Here is a 23,012-nt window from a genome sequence, read left to right on the forward strand (position 1 = left end):
ACTAGTCAGATTCGTTACCGATGATCCACTATGGGAACTGCTGACACAGCCTTTCTGAGGGTGTTTGGCAGTACGTATTAAAAACCTTGGCATTCCCACTGTGGAGCAGTGGGTTAAGAATCTAACTGCAGCAGTTCAGGTCACTGTGGAGGTGCAGGTTCAATCCTTGACCAGGCACCGTGAGTTGAGGGATCCAGCGTTGCCACAGGTATGGCTCAGATTCTGTCCCTGGCCTGGAAACGTCCATGTGTTGCAGATGGGGCCATAAAAATAAATACATAAATCTAAAAACCTTAACACATGCCTGCTGTAATCCAGAATCCCTCTAATAATTTGTCCTAAAGAAAAGATTCCAGCCAAATGCAAAGATTGAGCTCTACGAGTACTCATGATATGTAGATTCTGGTCAGAAAAATTAGAGCCAGTCTAAATGCTCAATAGAATGAGTCAGTTAAATGATAGGACAGCCACTTAGTGGGATAGAATAGCTGTGAAAAATTATGATGGAGATCAGGGCAAGTGACTTTTTTTTTTTTTTTTTTTTTGCCATGTCCGTGGCATATGGACAGTAAGGCACCCTTGCCACAGCAGCGACTGGAGATGCAGCAGTGATATTGCCAGATCCTTAACCCACTAAGCCGCACAGGAACTTCTCGGGGCCAGAAAGAAATACTTTATTTTATTTATTTATTTATTTATTTATTTATTTATTTATTTATTTTAACTTTTTCTTTTAGGGCTGCACCTGTGGCATATGGAAGTTCCCGAGCTAGGGATCGAATTGGAACTGCAGCTGCAGGATCAGAGCCGCATCTGCACCCTGCTCTGCAGCTCAGGGCAACGCCGGATCCTTAACCCACTGAGTGAGGCCAGGGAATGAACCTGCATCCTCATGGACTCTAGTCAGGTTCTTAACCTCTTAACCCACTGAGCTATAATGGGAATTCCCAGGAAAGAAATATTTTAGACTCTGTGGGCCATATATGGTCCCTGACATATATCCTTCTTCATTTGTTTACAGCCCTTTCAAAAATAAAAACCATTCTGAACCCACAGGCTATGCAAAATCTAACCCACAGATCATATTTGCCAGTTCTTTTTGATTTGTTTTTGTTTGTTTTTGTTTTTGCCTTTTGAGGGCTGCAGCAGTGGCATATGGATGTTCCCAGGCTAGGGGTCAAACTGGAACTGTAGCTGCCGGCCCACGCCAGAGCCACAGCAACATTCAGATCCGAGCCTCGCCTGAGACCTACACCACAGCTCATGGCAACACCGGATCCTTAACCCACTGAGTGAGGCCAGGGATCAAACCTGCGTCCTCATGGATGCTCGTCAGATTTGTTTCTGCTGAGCCACGATGGGAACTCCATAGTTGGGCAGTTCTTAACGTAGATAAACTTGCATTAATATGTTTATTAGTTAAGTGAAAACATATATCACACAAAACAATGTGCAAATGATTTGATTTGAGATGCGTGTGTATGTGTGTTCACGATAGTTTAGTTTATATACGTGTATAGATCCACACACATACAGCATCGGCAAAGATGATTAACCCCATTCAAGGACAATTGCCTCTCTGTATTTTCTGCTGCTTCTGCAATGGTTATGTATTATTATATGAAAAGAAATCATTTTCACTCTTTTTTTTCTTTTTCTTTTTGGCTGCACCCCTGATACCTGGTCGTTCCCAGGCCAGGGATCAAATCCAAGTTGCAGCTTCGACCTAAGCTTCAGATCCTTAACCCTCTTCGCCACCATGGGAACTCCTATTCTCACCCTTATGAATAGAATTTTCACACTTGTATTTCGAATACAACCTGAAAATTGCCAAAGTACTGACTTTCACCTCCAAATCTGTCCTCCATTTCTTGTGGTAAGAGTAGACACACCACTACACTTTTATCATTCTCAGTTTTTCACCAGTAAAAAAATATATATAACCCATACCTCAGCAAGGGCCACAACAATTAAAAAGAAGACAGCTTTGGAGTTCCTGTTGTGGCTGAGCAGGTTAAGAATCCGACTAGGATCCTTGAGGATGCGGGTTCGATCCCTGGCCCCGCTCACTGGGTTAAGGATCCAGCATTGCCATGAACTATGGTAGAGGTCACAGACACAGCTCGGATCCAGCGTTGCTGTGGCTGTGGTGTAGGCTGGCAGCTGCAGCTCCAATTTGACCCCTAGCCCAGGAACTTCCATATGCCATGGGTGCGGCCCATGAAAAAAAAAAAAAAAAAAGCTTTTGTAAAGAGGTCTGGTTGTATCATGACAATGGAAACATTGCCATCTTGCTGTCATTGACTGACCTTGGGTTTGTTTTGTTTTTTAAGCAATGTCTTTGGACCCCCCAGACTTTGAGGTTGCTGGTTTCACAGACCACATCAATGTGAATGTGAACTTTCAGTCTGTTGTTTCCAAGACACTTAATGAGGAAGAATTACAGTTTTACTTAGTACAAGTCATCGAAAAGCCGTCGGGGGGGATCGCGAAGAAGGTAAGTAGCCCAAACAGTTCCGAGTCCAGTTCTGACAGTGAATACATTGGGCGCTCTTAAAAAGAAAAAAGAAAAAAAGACATCTGGAATGATTTGAATAATTAAAACTGAAGGGTCGCTGGGAATTCCCTGGTGGCGCAGCAGGTTAAGGATCCGGCATTGTCACTGCTGTGGCTCGGGTCACAGCTGTGGCAGGAGTTTGATCCTTGGCCCAGGAACTTCTGCATGCCTCAGGTGCAGCCACCCCCTAAAAATGAAGGGTGTGGGCTTCACTGTGGTTTGACACCGAAGGAAAGAAGTCTCCAGAGTTTTCTATAAAGGGAAGAAGAGGGATGCCATGGTAGCTGGAGGGACAGTGGCGTGCGTCAAGGAGGGGCTTTAAAAAAATTATTGAAATATAGTTGATTTACAATGCTGTGTAAACTTCTACTGGACAGCAAAGTGATTCAGTTATATATACACGTATATATAGTATTATTCCTATTCCTTTCCATTATGGTTTGTCACAGGATCTTGACTATAGGCCCCTGTGCTGTACAGTGGGACCTTGCTGTTTATCCATCCCATATGTATTATTATTATTATTATTATTATTATTTATTTATTGCTTTTTAGGGATGCACCTGCGGCATATGGAGGTTCCCAGGCCAAGGGTCGAATTGGAGCTACAGCTGCCAGCCTGCACCACAGCCACAGCCATGTGGAATCTGAGCCACATCTGTGACCTACACCCCAGCTCATGGCAATGCTAGATCCTTAACCCACTGAGTGAAGCCAGGGATCGAACCAACAACCTCATCGTTCCTAGGTGGAGTCCTTTCTGCTGCACCACAACGGAAACTCCTCCATCCCATACGTATTAGTTTGCCTCTGCTTAAGATGGGAGCAATAAGGGAGTTCCCTTTGTGGCTCAAGGGTAATGAACCCGACTAATATCGATGAGGATGTGATTTTGATCCCTGGCCTCACTCAGTGGGTTAGGATCTGGTGTTGCTGTGAGCTGTGGTGTAGGTCCAAGATTTGGCTCGGATCTGGCGTTGCTGTGGCTCTGGCTGCAGCTCCAATTCAGTCCTCAGCCCCTAGCCTGGGAACTTCCCTATGCTGCAGATGTGACCCTAAAAAGCAAAAAAAAAAAAAAAAAAAGAACAACAAAAAAATAACAAAAAAAGATAGGTACAATGACAACATGTTCATATGCAAAGGGAAAATGTTGGTGGGGGGTGGGTGCTGGAACAGCATCCTGGAGGAGATGAGAGGTGACAGAAAATCATGGGCATGAGAAGGGGTTGCCCTTGGCTGGGAGCTGGACCAACATGAGTCACAGCTGGGAGAGGGCACAGAGTCCCAGGGCAGAGAGGCAGGGTGCCTTCTTTCGGCCACCCACCCGAAACAGGAAGCAAGCATTGCTGACTTGAGATCACATTTGACCATGTCAGGTGTGCAGCACAGACAGATGTTCTGACTCTCAGCTACCGCTTCGCAGTTTCCCGTAGAGGCGAGAGCCTGCCCACCCTTCTGCTTCTGTCCCTTTTTGTCTTAATCGCGTGTTTCCCACGCAAGATCTTTTCATTTGTTGGGAAGTGTTAAAAAATAACTTCTCTCCTTCCCAATTGAAACTTATAGGAAAAAAAATATTACAGAAGGCTGTATTTGATCTGCTACAAATCCTTATCTATAAAACTACGGGCAAGCATGTACTTGGAAAACTACTCAGCGTTACACAGCAGTTATTCTTCATGAAAGAACCTTCATTTCATCTCTTCGATGGAGAAGGAGCTAGGGATGAAGAGGCAAAGTATTTTTAGGGAGAAGACCTCACCAGACATCAGCCTCAGTTCTGCCACAGACAAGCTGTGTGGCTTTGAGGAAGTTACTTAACCACTCTGGGCTGCAGTTACCTCATCTGGAGAAGGAGCATAGCACCAACTTTGCAGACTCTTGCTAATCAAATGAGTTAGTATATATAAAGCACTTTCTGGAGTGTAGACACAGATCATTAATGAAATAGGATAATCTTATTTTCTTATTTTTGCGAGATGATCTTACTGCTGGATAAGCTCGTCTTGCCAAAATGACATCATGGAGATAGTTTTGCCTCATTGGGACTTTTCCACCTCATTTGTAAAAGGAAGTTGATAGGCTAGATTTCATGGTTTAAATAATGCGCATGTGTATGTGTGTGGGGGGGGGTTTATAGGTACAGTCATACAAGTGATAGATTGCTTGCCCTGAGTGACTTATACTTTTTCTTGCAAAGCCTATGATATTTCTAACCCTGTTTAAGATCCGAAGACAAATCCCCAAAGACAGTCTAAGTGCTTTGCCTCTAAATGGTATTCTTCACTCAAAAGTCTTCCTGATGTTTTGCTCCTTTTTACAGCATAAACCCCGAATAAAGGGAAACATCACTGAAAATTTCAATTATGTCATCGACAAGTTAATTCCAAACACAAACTACTGTGTCTCTGTCTATTTTGAGCCTAAAGACCAGAATAAAATCAATAGATCACCTTTAAAATGTACCTTCATTCAACGGGAATCAGGTATGACAGTTTTTGAAATGCACATCTTGCTTTTCCTCCGTTTAATGAGTTTTCAGTGTTCTGGGCCACTAAAGGTATTTCTTCCAACAAAGGCACATCCCAGAGATGTTTTTGTAGGCTCGCCCACCTGGTAGAGTCCCTTTCATGTTGCCCCACCATGGGGACAAGCAGGTAACTTCCTTGATAAAGTCACAAGTTCTCCTGCCGTGGAAACGCTTTTATCTCAGGGACCCAGGATCACGGTCAGTTCTGTGTGCCCTTAGCTTGGCCATTATTCAAGCCAAGAGCTGGAGGAGGCTGGGCGGCTGAAGCAGCGGCAGAGGTATCAAAGGGTGGAGTGATGGATGCGGTGAGGTTCGTAGATGTGGGCTGGCTCTCGGGAAAAGTGGCTGTAGTCACAGATGAAAGGGAAACTTGTCAGGACAGATGAGGCTGAAAAGCCTTTCTGTTGCCAAGGCATCTAAACCGTAAACAGCGTGCTCCTGAGCCTTCCTCCGCAGGGAGGAATTGGCAGCAAAAGCAATCAGGCTATGGAACATCTACTGCTGATTATTTTCTCGAGAAGGCCCTGCGTCTCCAAATGTTTTACCACAGGTGAAAATCCACAAAGATGGCCCCCAAAGAAGCCTTTCTGAATTTTCCAACCCCAGTGAGAGCTTCTTGAATGTTCTGATCTACCAGAGGAAAAGAAAACGAGACTTAGAAGGAAGTGGCTGAGTGCTACGGCTCATTTGTGGTTGAAGTGAGGGCCACTAACCTGTGCCTGACACATCAAGGTGCCCAGCGTTTGTTATAACTTCAGGCAGTGTCATTTGTCACAGGCAAATGACACAGAGATCATTTTAAAGGAAAAAGTATCTCAAGGCTTTAGCTTCAGTCATTTTTATGCCAGTTAAATGTGGGCAAATCTACAACTCCATGTAGATTCTTTATACCGGGGGTTCCCATCGTGGCGCAGCAGAAGCGAATCCGACAAGGAACCATGAGGTTTCGAGTTCAATCCCTGGCCTCGGTCAGTGGGTTAAAGATCAGGGGTTACTGTGGGCTGTGCCGTAGGTCACAGATGAGGCTCCGATCCTGTGTTACTGTGGCTGTGGCGTAGGCCAGCAGCTATAGCTCCGACTGGACCCTCAGAGTGGGAACATCCATATGCCATGAGTGCAGCCCTAAAAAGCAAAAAAATAAATAAATAAAGATTCTTTATACCTATACAAAAATGTAAATCCAAAACAAATTAACATATTTGTGTTCTAACACTGGTTCTCGACATCAACCAGGGGTCCAGAGATTCAATTCAGTTCTTTTTTTTTTTTTAAGTTTTATTGAGGTGTAGTTAATTTACAGGGCTGTGATCATTTATGCTATACGATAAAGTGACCCAATCATACATTTACGCATATCTATTCTCTCTCAGATTCTTTTCCCATGTAGATTATCACAGAATTCTAGGTAGCATGCTCTGTGCGATACAGCAGGTCCCCTTTTGCCAGTCATTCCATATACCACAGTGTGCCTATGCCAATCCCAAATCTCCAGTCCATTCCTCCCCTCCCACCTGTCCTCTTTGGTAACCATAAATTTTTCAAAGTCTGTGAGTCTGTTTCCATTCTGCAAATAAGTTCATTTGTATCTTTTTTTTTTAGATTCCACGTATCGGTGATATCATATGATATTTGTCTTTCACTGTCTGGTTGACTTCACTAGTATGAGAGTCTCTAGGTCCATCCATGTTACTGCAAATGACATTATTTCATTCTTTTTTATGGCTGAGTAATATTCCATTGTATACATGTACTACATCTTCTCTATCCATTCCTCTGGGGGTGGGCATTTAGGTTGCTTCCATGTCTTGGCTATTGTAAATAGTGCTGCAATGAACAATGGGGTGCCTGTATCTTTTTTGAATTATGGTTTTCTCTGGATAGAGGCTCAGGAGTAGGATTGCTGGATGGTATGGTAGTTTTATTTTTCGATTCAGTTCTGATACTAACTACTGGGAGGTGACACAGGTTAAGGGGCTCAGTCCCACAAGACTGCTCCACTGCAGATGCCCACTGCCAGTCCTAGGTCCCCAGGCTACCCACACTTCTGTCTGACCTGGCTACAAATGCAGAGGTTCCTGGATTTAATAATTCACTACAGTGACTCACAGAACTCAGGAAAATGCTCTGCTTATGATTACCCTTTGATTATAAAGGATACAAATGAGCCTCCCAATGAAGAGACACATAGTCTGGAAGCTTCCAAGTGCAGGAGCTTCTGTGCTTTCAGAGTCAGGATCCACCACCCTCCCTGTGCTTTAATAGGTTCACTGATCAGAATCTCCCCAAGCCTTGCCGTCCAGAGTTTTTACTGCGTTTCATTATGTAGGCGTGATTAATTAAATCATTGGCCATTGGTGATTAAGTCAATCCCCAGCCTCTCTCCCCTCCCTAGAGGTCAGGGGTAGGGCCAGAAATTCCAGAAGTTCAGCTCATTCATGTAAACACAGATAGGGTCCCCCAAAGACACTCCTATCACTGAGGAAATTCTGAGGGCTTTTGAGATGCTGTGCCAAGAACCAAGGACAAAGGCCAGATTTTATTACCAATATAATCCCATGATCTTATAAACAAACAGAACTGTAAAACCAGTTGAATGGAGCAATGATTTCCCCTCTGCTCACAGAATACTCCTGTACTCCGGATGTGGGGAGGTGTTTTACCACCCCAAATTCTTCTTCCACCTCGGCTCGGTGTCCTGCAATTTAACTCATGTCTGACACTATCTGCCTGGAGACAGCATCAGATCCCACAAGCCTGCCCCTCTCCGCGCCTAGCTTCACTTGCCAATTGCAGGTTCAAGTTGTCGCGTGGACGCTGACCAACCAGCCAGAAATCAGATTCCCACAAACCCTTCCTCAGCTCTGATAATTTGCTAGAAGGGCTCACAGAACTTGGGAAAATGGTTTACTTACTAGATTCTTGGTTTATTAGAAAAGGTTACAACTCAGGGATCCGGCATTGCCTTGAGCTGTGGTCAGGTCACAGGTGTGGCTTGGATTCCAAGTTGCTGTGGCTATAGTGTAGGCGGGCAGCAGCAGCACCGATTCGACCCCTAGCCTGGGAACTTGCACATGCTGCAGATGTGGCCCTGAAAAGCAAAAAAAATTTAAAAAAAAATTAAAAAAAGAAAGAATAAAGAAAAGGTTACAACTCAGGAATAGCCAAAAGGAAGAGATTCAGAGGGCAAGGTAGTTGGGGGGGGGGGGGGGCTTGGACCTCTATGTCCTTTCTGGGCATTCTCCCTGTTCAACTTGGAAGCTCTCTGAACCCTATCATTTTGGGGTTTTATGGAGGCTTCATTACTTAGACATGACCAATTAAATCCTTGGCCATTGGTGATTTCTTCTCCAGTTCCTTTCCCCTCCCTAAAGATCAAGGGGGTTGGGCTGAAAGTTTAATCCCTCTAAATCTCCAGGTTGGTTCCCCTGGCAACTGCCCCCCCCCCCCCACCCCCCACCCCCGCAGTGGTCTGGGGCTTTCCAAAAGTCACCTGGTTAACAGAAACCAAGTGAGGTTGAAAGGGACTTGTTATGAATAACCAAAAAGGCTTCTTTCACTTTCTTTGCTCTTATCACAGGCAATTCCAAGGGTTTCAGAATTGAGGACAAAGGCCCCACTTCTGTATATCTTATTATAAGTCAGAATGTCACAGGAGTAAAAACTCAGATGAGTAGTATAACATGACAGGTACTGGTTTGCTCAAACTCAGTCCGCCCTGTTTCTCTGTTTCACCTCCAAAAAAAATAGTCAGGCCACAGACAGCATGCTGTCCCATCACTGCCTATTTCCCTGAGCAAATCATTGTATATCATCAGCCTCCATCCTTTTATCATTACCCCAAATTATTAAAGTACAGCTTCTCTCCCAAATATTTCATGTCCCAATGCTTGTCTGAAACTTTAGGAACTAGATGGCCTTGTCACTGTCCAAACTGGCCATGTGAACCACGCCCAACTAGCCAAATATAGGCACCAGATAGGTTTTGATGGCGAGGGATTCTAGAAGGATGACCAGAGTTAACTTACCGGGACTCAGCAGTGAACACATCTTAAGACAGTACTGATCTGGGGGATTTAGTCCAGAGATCTACAGAAATGCCTTCCCTTTGGTCAAACCTTACATGAATTGGTTGGCATTTTTTTCAGTAAGGTCCTAAGGGACCTTTTCACAGACCTTTATTGGGGGTCTACTATGTGCCAGATTCTCTTCTTGATACTAGGGATAACACAGTGAATAAAACATGAAAATTCCTGACCTTGGGAGTTCCCGTCATGGTTCAGTGGTTAACGAGTCCGACTAGGAACCATGAGGTTGTGGGTTCGATCCCTGGCCTTGCTCAGTGGGTTAAGGATCCGGCATTGCCGTGAGCTGTGGTGTAGGTTGCAGACGTGGCTCGGATCCCAAGTTGCTGTGGCTCTGGTGTCGGCCAGCGGCTAAAGCTCTGATTCGACCCCTAGCCTGGGAACCTCCATATGCCATGGGAGCTGCCCAAGAAATGGAAAAAGACCAAAAAAAAAAAAAAACCCAAAAAGATAAAAAGAAAATTCCTGACCTTACGGAGCTTACACTGTAATATAGAGAGATAGGAAAACAAGATTAAAAAGTATGTAGGATATTAATTGATGATAAATGCTATGGGGAAAAAAAATAAGCAGGGAGTGGGGGAGGGGCAGTGTTAGGTAGAGGACAGCAGGTCTCTTTTAAATAGGGTGGCATCTTGTTTTTATTTCCTAGAAGCAGAGCCTAAAACTGAAATTCTAGTTCAAGTGATTCACTGGGGCATGAAGAGGGGTGGGGTCGGAATCCCATGATGTCATTGCTCCTCCAAAGCAATCACTTTGGTTCACAGCGTCCTTTTCAGGGATGTAAATTCTACACATGTAAGAATTTTGCATTATAAAGCTGTGCCTTTTAGGCTAGATCTGATTGTAGAACTGCCATTGATACGACAAGCCTTCCTTCAGTCCGATGGGAATGAGCGTGGGTTTGTGAATCTTCTTCCACCTAAGATCGCAGATCTTCACTGAATTTCTTTCTGTTCATTCTTTAGTCCTCTGAAAGACTTTTAAAATAAATGATCCAGAGTTCCTGCTGTGGTTCACTGGGTTAAGGACCCAGCGTTGTCTCTGCAGAGGCGCGGACCCGATCCCTGTCCAGGGAACTTCTACATGCCGTGCACGCAGCCAAAACATAGATAGGTAGATAGATAGATAGATAGATAGATAGATAGATAGATAGATAGACAGACAGATAGACAGATAGATAGATGATAGACAGACAGACATGTAGATAGATAGATGGACAGACAGACAGGTAGATATATAGACAGACAGATAGGTAATAGGCGGACAGGTAGACAGATGATAGATAGACAGACAGATAGATGATAGACAGGTAGATAGATAGGTAGATAAATAGTTGGATAGAAGATAGATCAACAGACAGACAGACGGACGGACAAGTAGATAGATGACTGATAGACAGACAGACAGATAGACATGTAGATAGATAGATGATAGACAGACAGGTAGATAGATATATAGACATACAGATAGACATGTAGAAAGACAGATAGATAGATAGACAGACAGACATGTAGATAGATAGATGATAGACAGGTAAATAGATGATAGATAGATAGACATGTAGATAGATAGATGGACAGACAGACAGGTAGATATATAGACAGATAATAGATAGGCAGACAGGTAGACAGATGATAGACAGAAAGATAGATGATAGACAGGTCGATAGATGATAGACAGACAGGTAGATAGATAGATGATTGATAGATAGACAAATTAAACATATCATCCATCTTTCCTTTTCTCTCTCCTCTATTGCCTGAGGCTGTGGTTTTAGGATTCATATTAATAAAAAGTCTTTCTGGAAATTTAAGAGAACCTTAGTTACATAACAATTGATTTCTTCTCAGTCCATTTGGACTCATGGAAAAAAAGCTATCTTCATTCAAAAATTGAAATGTTCCAAAAGTAATTTTGGTGAGGAACTACAGGAGAACTCCTAATAGGACATAGCAACTTTGCACAGCCCTGCTTTTGGTCCTGGTGTGGCCCAAGGTCAGCCTCAAAGTGACCCAGTTGTTTTATCCAAACTGCCTTTTTTCCATTCTTTCCTATCTGTGGTGCATGCTAACAAGCACTGGAGACCTGGCTAGTGTGACTCAGAAACGGGTTGGGTTGTTTTTTTATTTTTATTTTTTAGTATTTATTTATTTATTTATTTATTTATTTTTGTCTTTTTGCCATTTCTTGGGCCACTCCTGCGGCATATGGAGATTCCCAGGCTAGGGGTCGAATCAGAGCTGTAGCCGCTGGCCTACGCCAGAGCCACAGCAACACAGGATCCAAGCTGCATCTGCAACCTATACCATAGCTCACAGCAATGCCGGATCCTTAACCCCCTGAGCAAGGCCAGGGATCAAACCCGCAACCTCATGGTTCCTAGTCGGATTCATTAACCACTGCGCCACAACGGGAACTCCTTTTCAATTTTGATAATTTACATTTCAATGGTCACACGTGGTGAATGGCTACCATCTTAGACACTGCAGAGATAGGATATAATTACCAACTAGACGAAGTTTTTACTTTCAAAAACTGAATCTATTGTTTTCACCATTTTTTTTAAATGTATATGTGGATGACTTTCCATTCTTTCGTATTTAACAATAGTTTTTCCAACTTTTGCTCCCTTGATAAACCCCTCCACCACCTGATCAGTGCTCATTTATTCCCAACTGCAATTGTTTATTGGATTTGTTTTGAAATAAAGCCCTTTAATTTTTCGCCAACAGAGTCGTCAGAATCTACCAAACTAGGAGGAATAATTACTCTGTTTGTAATAGCTGCTGTCTTCATAAGCACCATAGTGACACTGAAACGGATTGGTTATATATGCTTAAGAAATGATTTCCCCAAAGTTTTGGTATGTAGCATTTTTTTTAAATTCTCTTTATTTTTCATTTTACTTAGGAATATTTATTATATGCTTAAGTATTTTGCAGAAGAAAACCCCATTTTCTCAAAACAACAAGGTGTTGGGGTTCCCTGGGGGTGCACAGGATCTGACATTGTCACTGCAGAGGCTCTGGTTGCTGCTGTGATGCAGATTCGATCCCTGGTGTAGGAATTTCCATATGTCTTGGGTGTAGCCAAAAAAAAAAAAAAAAGGTTATTTTATCCCTGGGTTCTTTTCTATTCCTAAAAACATATCTTTTGCATTTTATGCTTTGTCCACATATGATTTTCAATAATCACAGAGTGTTCCAATGTTATTAATATATCTTTTGTCCCTTAACCGTTTCCTAGCTGTACAGCATTTGGATTGATTTCTTTTTTATTTCTTTTCTTTCTTTGGCCATTGTGAATAATGCAGTAAACATTTTGATACGGATTATTTTCTTAGTTTGAATTATTTCAGTGGGATATATACACAAAGTGAATTTATCTTCAATAAAGACATAAAGGGAGTTCCCGTCATGGCTCAGTGGTTAACGAATCTGACTAGTATCCATAAGGTTGCAGATTCAATCCCTGGCCTCACTCAGTGGGTTAAGGATCCAGTGTTGCCCGTGAGCTGTGGTGTAGGTTGCAGACACGGCTGGGATTCTGCGTTGCTGTGGCTCTGGCATCATAGGCCAGTGGCTACAGCTCTGATTTGACCCCTAGCCTAGGAACCTCCATATGCCACAGGTGCAGCCCTAGAAAAGACAAAAATAAATAAATAGTAGGCATAAAGAATTAGTTGATAATGCTAGTGTCAACATAGAGGTGTACACATTTCTTCAAAGTTCTGCTGATATTCATCATTTTTTACTACTTTTGTTTATCATAGTATAACAGACCTCAGCATTGCTCCTATTTGTGTTTTTGTGTTTTTTGTTTTTTGTTTTTTGTCTTGTGTCCTTTTAGGGCCGCACCCGCAGCATATGAGGTTCCCAGGCTAGAGGTCTAATCAGAGCTGTAGCCGCTGGCCTACACCAACGCCACATCCGAGCCTCATCTGCGACCTACACCACAGCTCACAGCAACGCCAGATCCTTAACCCACTGAGCGGGTGCAGGGATAGAACCTGAAACCTCATGGTTCCTAGTCGGATTCGTTTCCCCTGCCCCAAGATGGGAACTCCTGTGTTAATTATTAGTGAAACCAGCCACTTTGTGCTTTCTCTGTGCTTCCTGGGGTGTATTATTCCTGCTCAGGGCCTTTCATCTCAGCCAAGTCTGGGTATTGATCTTACATATCTCTAAAACCTCCTCATATGTTTTGGTTCACCCCATCATTTTTCATTTTCTCTTGCCCATTGCCTTCTTTCAACATTAGTTTTATAATTTTTTCATTCAGGAATTTGTTTTTCTATGTTTGAGCTCATTTGCCTTCTTCCAATTTTTTCTTTTCTTTTTATGGCTGCACCTGCATGATAGGCAAGTTCTTGGGACAGGGATTGAGTCCTAGCCACAGCTGCAGCCTCCTACGAAGCTACAGAAACACCGGATCCTTTAACCCACTGCACCAGGCCAAGGGTCAAATCTTTGTCTCCACAGCAACCCAAGCCGCTGCAGTTGGATTCTTTGCTTTTTAGGGCTGCACCTGCAGCACACGGAGGTTCCCAGGCTAGGGGCTGAATCAGAGCTGCAACTGAGGCCTACACCACAGCCACAGCCACGCCAGATCCCAGCCACATCTGTAACCTATGCTGCAGCTTGCGGCAACACCAGGGCCTTAACCCACTGAGCCAGGCCAGGGAGTGAACCCAAATCCTCACAGAGATTCCATTGGGTTCTTAATCTGCCAAGCCGCAGTGGAAACTTCGACAGTCGGATTCTTAACCCACTGTGCCACAGCAGGAACCCCTTCTTCTAATTTTTTAACAGTCCTAAATAAATATCCCTCCACAGGTGATAAAAGTGTAGTATTCTTTTTATGTTTTTTTTAATTCTTCTAATTCTTTCTTTAAAACTTTTTTAGTTGAAGTACAATTTTGTTTGTTTTTGTCTTTTTGCCTTTTCTAGGGCTGTACCCACGGCATATGGAGGTTCCCAGGCTAGGGGTCGAATCGGAGCTGTAGCCGCCAGCCTACACCACAGCTCACGGCAACGCCGGATCCTTAACCCACTGAGCAAGGCCAGGGATCGAACCCGCAACCTCATGGTTCCTAGTCGGATTTGTTAACCACTGCGCCATGACGGGAACTCCTGAAGTACAGTTAATTTACAGCGTTGTCTTAGTTTCAAGTGTACAGCAAAGTGATTCAGTCTACATGTATAAATATTCTTTTTCAGATTCTTTTCTGTCACAGGTTATTACAAGATATTAGGTATAGTTTCCTGTGCTGTACAGTAGGTCCTTGTTGTTTACCTATTTTATATATAGTAGAGTGTGTATATATTAATCTTGCCAAACTCCTAATTTATCTTTCCCATCCTCCACTACTCCCTTTGGTAACAGGAAGTTTGTTTTCTACCTCTGTGAGTCTATTTCTGTTTTGTGAATGAGTTCATTTGTATCCCTTTTTTAGATTCCAGAAATAAGCGATAGCATATGATGCTTATCTTTCTAGCTGACTTGCTTCTCTTAATTTGATCATCTCTAGGTCCACCCATGTTGCTGCAAATAGCCTTGCATTGTTTCATTCTTTTCCAGGGCTGACGTACTGTTCTTTTTCTTGTTGTTCTTATTGGTTCAGGTTGGGTTGGGGAGGGATTTGGGAGGGGCAAAGGGGCTTTTGGAGTCTTTGAACCTGGCCCCCGGCTGTGGTTTATGAGATGTAAATGGCTCTGGGCTGGATTTCATCCACAAGGATCCCGGTCTTGCAAGAATGGTTGGTTTTTATCTATCGTTTACCTGTGTATCTTTAACACGTGTTTTTTTTTTGGGGGGGGGGTCTTTTATGTTAGTGTTTCATTGCTGGCTTTATTTTCAGCTTTCACTCCCAACTCTTCTGTTGGCCATGCATTGCTTTAGCCTTGAACTTTTAGGTAAATCCCTCGCCAGCTCATAGCTCTCGTGCAGCCTTGAGCTACAAAGGCCCCACTACAACCCTCTGCTTCTAGATAATCTTCTGCCTGAATTGCCTTAACTCATTACTAACCCTCCTCCCAGGTCTCCCTGGGGTTCCTTCTGACCTTAAAATGCACCCAAATTACTTGCCAATTATATTTACACTTGTTATTGTGATGACCCCAAGTAATGACAGGAACTGTTGTTATCTTGTGCCTGTCTAGTATTTCTCCATGAAAAATTGTTACTCTACGTTTAAGTAAAAACTCTAAGGATAGTAAAAACAGAACCCCCCAGGTCAAGTATGTTTGTGTATGTATGTTTAATCAAAATAGCTGTTAAAGGAGTTCCCATCGTGGCTCAGCAGTTACCGAACCTGACTAGTATCCGTAAGGATGCAGGTTCGATCCCTGGCCTCACTCTGTGAGTTGAGGATCCGGCATTACAGTGAGCTATGGTGTAGGTTGCAGCCATGGTTCAGATTTGGCATTGCTGTGGCTGTGGCATAGGCCAGCGGCTACAGCTCCAATTCAGCCCCTAGCCTGGGAACCTCCATATGCCATGGGTGTGGTCCTAAAAAAAAAAAAAAAAAAAAAAAGATGTTAAAAAATTTAAACACTCTCTTTTCTTCTCCTCCTCCTTCTTTTTTGCATTTAACCAATGTGTACTGTATACTTACTGTGTGTCCACATGTTATAGGTGCTGGGGATATAGATGTGAATAAATCAAACTGAAAACCATGCCTGAGTTCCCTCTGTGGCACAGTGGGTTAAGGATCCAACTGCAGCGGCTTGGGTGGCTGCTGAGGCGTGGGTTCAATCCCCAACTGGGTGCAGTGAGTTAAGGACCCGGTATTGCCACTGCTGTGGCATAGGTCAAGCTGCAGCTCTGATTCAGTCCTTGGCCTGGGAACTTGCATATGCTGCGGGTGTGGCCATTATTTTACAAAAAAGAAAAATCCATACCCTCATGGAGCTTAAAGTCTGAAAAGTAAGAGTAGGGACAATGATAATTTATAGATAATGTGACTGGGTAGGTAAGAAATTCAGAATCTAGAGATGAATATTTAGGACTAATAAGTTTAGCCAAGTTGTTGCCCACAAAATAGTTAATGTAAAAATGTTTGCATTTTATACATTAGCAACAATCACTTAGAAAATAAACACATTTTTATGTAAGCTGCTTTTCAACTTCCAAGAAATTACGTACATAAATCATAGCCAAAAAAAACTCTGTGGATTTTTGCGTACTCAACACATCCACATAACTCACACCCAGATCAAGAAAGAAAACAAGAGGCAGCCTCCCTAAAAGTCTCTCTCCCACCTTTTAGTCACTGCCCACACCCACATAACAGCATGGATCAGTTTCACCTTTTTGAACTTGAACTGATACCGTTCAATGGAATTGTGCAATTAAGTGAAATCGTAGTTTTTTAAATACCATTACAACAGTCATGGAAATTTTTTGGATATTTAAGGAAGATATCCAACAGAAGATGTAACCAGCCCATTGTGGAGAAAAATTATCAAACTATTGAAAGGCATTAACAAAGATCTAGTTAAGTGGGGAGCCTAGAGGCAGACCCACAAAGGTGGAAACATGACTAATGGCATGTAGGAATGGCAGTGAGAAAGGGTTCGATAGGTCAATAAATGTTATCTCTATGTGGGAAAATGAACTTGGAGCCCTACCTCACACCATACACGAACTTCAATTCCAGCCATGTTAAAGCTGGACTAATGTGAAGGGCAAAACTAAGAGTCAACAGGAACCATAAAGAAAGAAAATCAGGAGTTCCCGTCGTGGCGCAGTGGTTAACGAATCCGACTAGGAACCATGAGGTTTCGGGTTCGGTCCCTGCCCTTGCTCAGTGGGTTAATGATCCGGCGTTGCCGTGAGCTATGGTGTAGGTTGCAGACGCGGCTCGGATCCCGCGTTGCTGTGGCTCTGACGTAGGCCGGTGGCTACAGCTCCGATTCAACCCCTAGCCTGGGAACCTTCATATGCCGAGGGAGCGGCCCAAGAAATAGCAACAACAACAAAAGACAAAAAAAAAAAAAAAAGAAAGAAAATCAATATATTTTCTCTTTCTTTTCTTTTCTTCTTCTTTATTTATTTATTTATTTATTTTTTTTTTTCTTTTTAGGGCCGAACCCAAGACATATGGAAGTTCCTGGGCTGGAGGTTGAATCAGAGCTCTCTGATCCCAGCTGCATCTGCAACCTACAATGCAGCTTGTGGCAACACCAGATCCTTAACCCACAGAGCAAGGCCAGGGAGCAAACCCGCATCCTCATGGATACTACTCAGGTTCTTAACCTGCTGAGCCACAGTGGGAACTCCCCTGGATATATTTTCATACATTAAAATTGAGAATTTCTTTTCATCAAAAGTCATTATAAAGAGAGTAAAATATTAAACCATGGACCGGGGGGAATATATGAAGCATAAATAATCAAGGGAGAGTTAGAACCCAGATTATATTAAGAGCCCCAATGAATCAATAAGAAAAAAGATAAACAATCCATTAGAACACTTGACCCCTAGGCTGGGTTGGCGAGAGTAGGTTTGTCCAATGGGGCAGCCTGAGCAGGAGAGTAGAGAGGAGGGTGTTGTCAGTGACAGTTCCAGGTCTGTGAAGGGAATTTCGTGATCACCTTTCTCACTGTGACCCCATCGTAGTTAGGCCCCTTCGCCCACCTCACCCTGCTGTGTCCTGGAGGTGCCAGAGTAGAGCAAGCTCCAGTCTCTCTGCTCTTCTCGTTCCTGACCATTTAGGGATCACCCATATCTATAAGGTCCTCCGGTCCAGGGGGCTTGGAGCCCCCTGGAATTGGCTCCCTAGCAGCTCTCCTTCCTCACCGTTCCTTGATACCCTTAAGAAAGTCTTGGTGATCCAGAGTTGAAATCCATCCAGCCTAAGTGGATAGATTCCAGCGACAAGCAAGAAAGCACAGGAGGACAGCAGTGGGAAGCAGTGGGGCTGTTGTCTCTGCTGCAGGCAGTCTACATCACTCAGGATTCCTGAAACCTGGGCGTGTTTCTTATTTATGTATTTATTTTGCTTTTTAGGGCTGAACCCGAGGCATATGGAAGTTCCCAGACTAGGGATCAAATCTGAGCTGCAGCTGCTCGCCTACACCACAGCCACAGTCACGCAGTATCTGAGCCTCATCTCTGACCTACACCAGAGCTCATGGCAACTCGGGATCCTTAACCCACTGAGTGAGGCCAGGGATGGAACCTGCATCCTCATGGATGTCAGTCGGGTTCATTAACCACTGAGCCACAAAGGGAACTCCTTTTTTTTTTTTCTGGGTGAATTTTTTAACCTCTCTGAATCATCTTCTCATCTGTAAAGTGGGAAATAAGACTAGTAAGTCTATCCCTGGCCCAGGAGTTTCAGCATGCCATGAGCAAGGCTGGAGGAAAAAAAAAAGAGTTGCCTTCATGGTGCAGTGGAAATGAATCTGACTAGCAACCATGAGGTTGCAGGTTGGATTCCTGGCCTCGCTCAGTGGGTTAAGGATCTGGCGTTGGCCTGAGCTGTGGTGTAGGTCGAAGACACAGCTCGGATCCCTCGTGGCTGTGGCTGTGGTGTAGGCTGGCAGCTACAGCTCCGATTAGACCCCTAGCCTGGGAACCTCCATGTGCTGCAGGTGTGGCCCTATAAAGGCAAAAAGACCAAAAAAAGACAAAAAAAAAAAAAAAAAAAAAAAAAAAAAGACTAGTAAAGCTACTTCATAGAGCAGTCGAGAGGGTAATATGAGTTATCATGTGTAGGTTACTACAAAGCAGTGCCTTGTGAATGGTAAACACCACGCAAATGTTACTGTTACTGCTTTTTTTGGTTATTCTCCTCAGTACCACCTTCCCCATCACTGTGGTTAACCTCGTTAAGTTTTCTTATGTCAAAAAATAAAGAACAGGCATTCCCGTCGTGACTCAGTGGTTAATGAATCCGACTAGGAACCAGGAGGTTGCGGGTTCGATTCCTGGCCTCGCTCAGTGGGTTAAGGATCCTGCGTTGCCGTGAGCTATGGTGTAGGTCGCAGACGCAGCTTGGATCCCGCGTTGCTGTGGCTGTAGTGTAAGCCGGCGGCTACAGCTCCGATTAGAGCCCTAGCCTGGAAACCTCCATATGTCGCAGATGCGGCCCTAGAAAAGACAAAAAGACAAAAAAAAAAAAAGAAAGAAAGAAAGAATAAACACTCAGAATTGATCATCATCATCTCTCTCTCTCTCTTTCTTTTTTAAAGACTTTTTCTAAATTGTCCGCCTGGGTATTTCCTGAGCTGCCTCCCTTGGAAAATGTGTCTACCGTGGAGATCATTCATAATCACAGGAAGAAGAAAGAGTGGAATTATAATTATGATGATGAAAGCGACAGCGATAGCGAAGCAGCCCCCCAGAAAAACGCAGGTGGTTACACCATGCACAGGCTAAGGCCTCTCTGTCCAGCCTCCACCTCCTCGGCTACCCTGGAGGACTACTGCAGCGACCCGGACACTGAGGACCCTGACCTGCCAGAGCCCGAGGCTGCTGCCGAAGCCCCCGAGGCCCCAGGGCCCAGCGCCTGGCAGTCGGAATACCAGAGTGGGGGCTACGAGAGGAGGGTGAGTCTGCAGCAGGACCCCTATTTCCCGGAGGACAGCAGCCCCCCAGAGGGGTCTCAGGACCGAATTGTCTTCAACGTGGACTTAAAGTCTGTGTGCGTGAGGGTCCTTGATGACGACGATGATGACTCTGACGATGACGACGACAATGACAACGACGACGACGACGAAGACGACAACGGAGACGAAGACGAAGACGAAGACGACGACTCAGAGGTCACGCCAATGTTATCATCTCAGCCAGAAGGGACGGCTGGGCTAGAGGATGCCACTGAGACAGAATCGAACCTTCTGGAGGTCAGTGGTAAAGGGACACAGCAGCCCTTCTTCCCCAGCCCCTCGATGGCGCGCCCGGGGCCCAAAGATGCTTCTTCTGATAAGAGTGACACTTCCGAGTCGGACGCTGACATCGGGGATGGATATATCATGAGATGAATGAATCCAAAAATATTTAATTAACTTAGACGCCTACTACCTCCAGGATCCTCCCTCCCACACTGGTACTTGCTCTCACAGGGTCTGTTTGTTAAGTGCTCTCCAGAGAAGGGACAGGAGACCAAAGAGCCCATGTGCTTCCTGGTGACATTGTCTATGCAAATTCCCTGTCTGGGGGAAGGGCAGGTGGGAAACAGAGTATCCTGGTATCTTTCAGTGCATTGTTTACATGTTCAAATTGATGCTCCTGGGGAGTTCCCGGAGGCGCAATGGGTTAGGAATCCAACTGCAGCAGCACCCCGGTGGTGGGGGTGCTATGGAGGCCCAGGTTCGATCCCCAGCTCCACGCAGTGGATTAAAGGATCTAGGGTGGCCACACAGTGTAGGTTGCAGCTGTGGCTTAGATTCAATCCCTGGCCCAGGAACTTCCATATGCCATGGGTGCTGACTTAAAATTTTAAAAAAAGAAAAAAAAAAAGGGTGATTCCTCTTGAAGGGAACATGCCCTGCCTTTGCTCTCATGAATTTCTAATGTTTCTACATCACGTTTCCCAGAATAAGGAGCAAGTTTCCCTGTGGTTTTCAGGGGGTGGTTCCAGGGCCCTATAAGATTTCTGGGAAATTATTAAATTGGGCCAGAGTGGGGCGGGGAGAGAAAAGGAAGCCACTCACCAGGGTTCTTAGCAGCAGCAGTCAGCAGTGTTTTTCCACAGGCTCAAGGGAAAGCGGCCGAAAAAGAGGAGGGAGGGCTGGCAGCTGGAGAGAAAGGAGGCAGGCACAAAGGAGCAGAAGCGCACACTCTGGGTTGGAAATAGGGACCGTCCACCCTACTTGAAAGTTCCTCCTGGGTGATATTCTGTCCCCTGCACGCTTGAGATTTCAACTCTCAGCTCCTTGTCCAGCCTCCTCCATCTGAGTGAGAAAGACAGACTCACACACATCAATAACGATTGATAGCGATTAATAACAACGATTAATGAATAAACAATAATGATTAATAGTCAAACATTTGCATAGGAGGGTGGAATAGACCCTCAGTGGCATATTTTCAGATTTAGTTTTGTATCTTGGTTGGAAGATGGTTAAAAAAAATAAAACATACTTTTTACTAGAAACTTGGTAATGTCTTCAGAGCCATTCCTTATTAGAAGGGATATACATGCAGCACGTATATATGTATAGTTCTGCCGGCGTCTCTAGGTTGCACAAAAAAACTTCTGACTCTGTGTGGTGGCCTCTGGGGGCCGAGGACACATGCTGCCTCCCTGCCCTCGAGTTCCTGTGGACTGTTCTAGCAACAGATGTCAGGCAGTGTCTTATATCACCCTGCTTACCCTGCTCTGGGCTTTCCCACCTCACCACAGCACAAGTTGGAAAAGAGGAAATTAAGCCTTTCTCCACAGTCTTGAGAGAGAAACGATTATTGCCAAAAGAAGTGACTTGGTGCTGTGTTGCTGTTTATCCCCGGGAGGAAGGGGGTGGATAAGATAAAGAAGACTCTCCCAGACTGGATTTGCTAAGGGATTGCTTGAAAAGCAGTTTACTTGCGGGGAGAGGGGATTATAGAGTCCACGCCTGTTTACACGGGAGACACTTGGGGAATACTGAATGGTATAGAGAAAAACCACCACCACCCTTACTTAATTCCACCATCAGATGTAAGCTCTGCGTTGGCGTTGGAGTGTATGTATTTAGGTTGAGGGCTCCTTTCAAAGCATGCACTTAAGGTAATCAGGACACTCCACGTAGAGTTTTGCAACCTGTTTTACCATCCATGTTTTCCACTCAGCGGAAGGAGGAAAGTCCCCCGTCTGCTACCTCTGCCTCGCTGGAACCAAGCGCTTGCCCATGACCTTTCGAGCTCGGCACGCAGGGGCGGGGCCCGGGGCGGGTCGGGGGCGGGGCCCGGGGCGGGTCGGGGCGGGGCTTCGTTGCCCCGTCTCCCCGAGTTCCCGGAAGCAGCCTCGGGGCGGGGTGGGCGGGTGCACTCCGGCGCGGACGCCGGTGAGGGGGCGTGTTCCCCGTGCCCGGCGGCTGCCCGCGGGCCCCCCGAGGGCCCTCCCGGGCTCCCGGTGCGACCATGGCGCGGAGCCTCCGGAACTGGCTGGGCGGCTGCCTACTGGTGTCAGGTGAGGGGTCTGCGGGGAGAGGGCTCCGGGCGGTCTCCTGGGGGCCGGCTCCGCAGTGGGCCGTGCGCCTCCGCAACCTGGGCTCCCCGCGCGGGGACCCGGACCCTCTGTGGCGTCGCGTCCTGCCCCTTGGGGCGCTCGGGAACCGGGAGACCTGGCTACGACGCCGGGCAGCCAGAGCCCCAAAGGCGACCCCTGGGTAGATCCCATAGGCGCGTGTCAGGCCTCGCATTCAGTGTCCACCACGCTAACATCTCAATTCGACCGCTCAACTCTGCGACTTGATGGCTTTCTGAGTCCTGAATCCAGTAAAATACTTCTCTGTCCTGCTCTCAATTGCCTGCCCAGTTTAAACAACAAGATGGTGCCCCTCCTTCCTTTCTGATGAACTCACCCCTGGCCTTCCAGGGTTCCTCACCCTCTGGTTTCCCTCCTACTTATCAGGCTGTTTCTCTCAAGACATCCCTCACCTGTCAGATCTCCTGACCGCCAAGTTCATGCCTGAGCCCTCTTAACTCCTTCCCCTGCACTGTCCCTTTGGGAGATGTCAGCAAAACCGTGGCACTAAATACCAGCTATGGTCTCATGACTCTCAAATTATATCTGTTGGAACTAGTTGAGTGATGGGCCGGTAGCGATTTCTTATGCTTGTCTCTGTACTTCTGTGTATGTGTGGGATTTTCTTTTTTTCTTTCCTTCTTTTCTTTTTCTTTCTTTCTTTCT

General features: G+C 45.1%; 2 protein-coding genes across 6 annotated transcripts in view; both read left to right on the forward strand.

The window, feature by feature from the left end:
• IFNAR2 (interferon alpha and beta receptor subunit 2) overlaps positions 1-21,275 on the forward strand; it is an 86,726-nt gene extending 65,451 nt beyond the window's left edge. For 2 of the 5 annotated variants that reach the window (XM_021068453.1, XM_021068452.1), the window contains exons 5-8: positions 2,334-2,497; positions 4,878-5,040; positions 11,902-12,032; positions 19,369-21,269. In XM_021068453.1, the coding sequence (XP_020924112.1) occupies positions 2,334-2,497; positions 4,878-5,040; positions 11,902-12,032; positions 19,369-20,160 (1,250 nt within the window). In that variant the 3' untranslated portion in view covers positions 20,161-21,269. 5 annotated transcript variants of the gene reach the window in all.
• The window catches only part of IL10RB (interleukin 10 receptor subunit beta), a 30,632-nt gene continuing 29,860 nt past the window's right edge, over positions 22,241-23,012 (forward strand). Inside the window, 1 exon segment of the mRNA NM_213771.1 lies at positions 22,241-22,289. Coding sequence (NP_998936.1) covers positions 22,241-22,289 — 49 coding nt within the window.

This window comes from Sus scrofa, chromosome 13 (genome assembly GCF_000003025.6).
Source record: "Sus scrofa isolate TJ Tabasco breed Duroc chromosome 13, Sscrofa11.1, whole genome shotgun sequence".
Classification (NCBI taxonomy): domain Eukaryota; kingdom Metazoa; phylum Chordata; class Mammalia; order Artiodactyla; family Suidae; genus Sus; species Sus scrofa.